The sequence below is a fragment of the Sinohyriopsis cumingii genome, chromosome 17 (assembly GCF_028554795.1).
Source record: "Sinohyriopsis cumingii isolate HCF-2022 chromosome 17, ASM2855479v2, whole genome shotgun sequence".
Classification (NCBI taxonomy): domain Eukaryota; kingdom Metazoa; phylum Mollusca; class Bivalvia; order Unionida; family Unionidae; genus Sinohyriopsis; species Sinohyriopsis cumingii.
Window position 1 is genome coordinate 34740286 of NC_142977.1, and position 4394 is coordinate 34744679.

General features: G+C 38.7%; 1 protein-coding gene across 1 annotated transcript; it reads left to right on the forward strand.

Annotated features, from left to right (window-relative positions):
• The first annotated feature begins 1855 nt into the window (after positions 1–1855).
• Positions 1856–2525, forward strand: LOC149778409 (uncharacterized). The gene is made up of 2 exons (XM_089938338.1): positions 1856–2027; positions 2125–2525. The coding sequence occupies exons 1-2, from the start codon at positions 1856–1858 to the stop codon at positions 2523–2525; spliced, it is 573 nt and encodes a 190-aa protein (XP_089794464.1).
• The last annotated feature ends 1869 nt before the right edge of the window (positions 2526–4394 follow it).

A 4394-nucleotide genomic window follows, 5' to 3' on the forward strand; every position in this document is an offset into this window, starting at 1 on the left:
AGTTGAATAAGATGATGATTAAGGATTCATATGCCTTGTCCAGAATTGAAGATTATCCTGGACTGTTTGGCTGGATCCTAAATGTTTTACAGCGCTGGATATGAAGTCGGGCTATCATCAAAATGAATTAAATGAATTTCATAAGGCGAGGGTCCACTAGGTTTCTACGAGTTTAGGAGACTACCCATGGGGCTTCGCAATGCACCATCTACGTATCAAAGATTGATGAAAGAGTGACTCGGAGATATGCATCTGACTAGCTGCGTGATCTATCTATATGAAATCATCATTTTCGGTAAAAGGTATGAAGAAGATTTAAAAAATCTGGAAAAGGTCCTAACAAGGCTTAGAGAGTGCGGTTTGAAGTTGTCCTCAAAGAAGTGCCAATTCTTCAAGGAAAGGGTCATGTATGTCGGCGATACTGTATCAGAGGCAGGTGTTGATGCCGACCCAGCCAAGATTGATAAGATCATAAACTGGCCAGCTCCACACAGCCCTGAGGAAGTGAGATAGTTTTGGGATTTGCTTGCTATTACCGCAAGTGTGTGAAGAACTTCTCGAAGATAGCTATACCATTATCAGATTTAATGCCAAGCAATGAAAGCATCAGAAGAACATTTTACACATATATGGAAGAGGGGACCGAAACAGGAGAAGCCTTTCAACAGCTGAAGGATGCTCTTTCTTCACCACCTATTCTAGGCAACGTTGTCAGGTGACAACCTTTCGCGCTGCACACAGATGCCAGTCAACACGGCCTTGGTGCGGTTCTGTATTAGATTCAAGATGGCATCAAGCGAGTAATCAGCTTTGCAAGCAGAGAGTTAACAAAAAGTGAGCGAAATTATTCAGCGCATCGACTGGAATTTCTAGCATTAAAATGGGCAATTCTGAGAAATTCAATGATTACCTTTATGGACCGTACTTTACTGTGTACACTGACAATAATCCGCTCACGTATATCCTTACATCAGTGAAACTTGATGCCGATGGTTAGCTGCTCTAGCCGCTTACAACTATGTTATCATTTACAGAGCCGGATCGATGAATTCGGATGCGGACGGTCTATCTCGGTTGCCTTGTGTAGAGAGCAGGAGCAGCACCAAGGATATGAATACTATTACCAAAGAGACCTTATACGCTCTATGTAATTTAGCTAGTGCTCAACCATTTGTTGAAAGTCTTTATCTGTCTGTAGATGTTGTTGACGACATTGACTGTGGTTCTGAAATTGCCACAAGCATTTTTTCGGACCTCCGACAATTTATGCCAGCGAAGAGGTGTGCTATACCGGAGGGCATGTGCTGATGCTCATGATCAACTACGGCTGGTACTTTCCAAGTCTCACTGTGAGGACGCTATGCACTACTTACATGATGATTGCGGTCATTTAGGTCGAGACAAGACAATTTCACTCCTCAGGGATATATTCTATTGGTCACTAATGGCAATAGATGTGGAAATATGCTTAGGAAAACGTCAATGGATGTTCGAGCACCACTCGTCAAGATAGTGACCACACAGCCATTGAAACTCGTTTGCATCTATTTTCTGGCTCAAGATGTCCAAAGGAGGCTACCAAAATATACTGGTTATTATAGATCACTTTATCAGGTATGCACAGGCCATTCCGACAAGAAACCAGACAGCCAGGACTACAGCTGAGTATCTGTTTAATAGTTTTATAGTGCAGTATGGTATGTCTCAGCGATTACATTCAAACTAGGGTGCAAACTTTGAAAGTAAGGTCATCAAGGAATTATGTCAAATTACTGGATTAAAGAAGTCTCGCACGACACCCTATCATCCAATGGGCAATGGTATGTATGAGAGATGGAATAGGACGCTGCTAGATATGTGGGTAACTCTCAACCCAGATCAGAAAAGGGATTGGAAGATCTATTTAGGACCATTGATTCATTCATATACAAGTACGCGCCATGAGTCTACAGGCCGGACTCAATTCGTGTTGATGTTTGGAAGAGAGACACGTCTAGCTATTGCTCTCGCAGTTGGATTAGACAATGGTAGTGGATAGGGGAATTTGTCAATTTATATCAAATAGTGGTAGTGGATAGGGGAATTTGTCCATTTCTATCAAATCTCTTCGGAACTGATTGGAAGGATCGTATAAGCTAGCCACATGTCTTGAGGGAAAATCTCAAGAAAAATACACATATGACACGAAAGCAAGAGCTGCAACTCTTCAGCCTCGGGATAGGGTTCTTGTAAAGATTTTGGCATTTGATGGAAACCACAAAATTGCTGATCGCTGGGAGACTAATGTTTACATTGTGGAATCCCATCAAAACCCGGATATCCCAGTATACGTTGTACGATCAGAAAATGACACAGGAACCAAACGCACTTGTCATAGGAATTTTCTGCTTCCTATTGGCCCATTGCCAATTCAAGCGAGAAATTCTAACAAGAATAATTTCAGGGAAACAGATTCAGACCAGATGGTTCCGAAACGGCAGATACGGGAGATATGTCTGTCAGGAACAGTGTTGAAGATGATTTAGCCATCGAAAATTGAATTACAGACTCCTCCAGTGAGATTCTTTGAGTAGATGATGAAACCTCTTCAAAGCAAGATGATGATAATCGCAGTATCGGAGGAGAGTTGGTTTCAGCTTGTTCAGCAGATGATGATGGGAAGAGTTGTCATATTGCTGAATTCTGGAACTCTGAATCCAGAAGATACTGTGATCAACATTGATAATGACTCTGCAGAACCAGGTCACACCAGGGTTGAGAGCCCCAGTAACGTAGTAGTTACTAATAAGTTACGAACAAAGAAGAGTTCCTTTCCTGTTCCAGCACGACGACGTTCTAGTTGAGTGATAAAATCACCTTCATGGATGACCGCTGTAGATTATGCGATGTTCCAAGCCGTTAATGAGCCAGACTGGCTAACAGAAGTCCGTATCTTCCAGTGATTGCACACAAACGGAGTTTTTAACAGTATGCCTGATACCATTTCCAAAGCCATAATTTTCATCACGATGGATACTCCTAAATGATGAGGACATCATTTAAATGTGTGGAGAGAAGAGTGTAGCAGGAGCATATATTTTATAATTTTATATATTCATGATTTAATTAGGCAGAATTAAGTATTTTATTCTTTTTAGTAATTCGTGTTTATTGATGAATGAAATGATGTCATCACTTGCAATTACTGTGTTATCCTCATTTTACACATATTTAGATGGATAATTAATAAATATATGGCATAGTAATTTATTCGTATTGAATATACTGTAAACAGAATCAATGTATTCATGCAGAACAATAATGCACTGATGACTGCATCTTTTATAGTTGTAGTAAATGTATTATTATTGTATTTGCAAGGTGTAACAAAGCAGAAGAAATGTATTTATCTCCATTTACCAACCTCGTACACAATAAAACCCAATTTCTTATAGCAAATACTGGACTTGTATCGTCTATTCTGTCAGCAGAAGGCAAGTGCTGTAACACATGCTATTCTGCATGATTCTTAACAACCCCCTCCCCCAAAGATAAACTTCACACATATGCAGATTATGTTTTACATGTTTTCAATATGCTAAATGCATTGGAAGAAAAACAATGATATCGAATGGTTATATATATATATATATATATATATATATATATATATATATATATATATATATATATATATATATATATATATATATATATATATATATATATATATATATATATATATATATATATATATGTGTGTGTGTGTGTGTGTGTGTGTGTGTGTTTCTAGCGTGATGTACTTTGTACTTGCACAAATACAGCAAGAGCATGGAAAAGAATGATCTCTAATTTGCAGAATTTATTTCCAAATGACCCCAGCATGCTAAAATTAAAGCCCTTTTCTGTACTTTGTAAGCACTTATCTCATCGCCCTGTTATATTTTAAGACCATCAGCGCCAGACTAGTGAAGCCTTATTTGCAATTTTTTTCTCGCAGCAGATCCTTTCACATCACCACAGTAGAGTTACGAGTTTTATGACGATCCAATGTCAGCCGAATTAGTACCGACGTAAATGATTTACCGCCTGTGGCTGGGCAATTTATAAAGCAGAAAGGTATTACGTGCGAAACTTTCATGGATGTCTTTGCACTGATATGAATATTTGTATCAGTCTGATTTGCAGGCAGACAACAGTGTAAGCGTTTTCTTCAGTTCAGATTCTAATAAACCTAGCGTATCTTATGATTATTTGTTGATAATGGGACTTGGGTGTTGGGAATATATTTCTCAGCCCGAATAATTAGCCACTTTCTAAGAGCGGATATCATAATGTACTCACGAGACTATATTGATAGTATGGATACATTTCGTAAAATGGATCCTCCTAATATCTTAATATAGATCTTATCT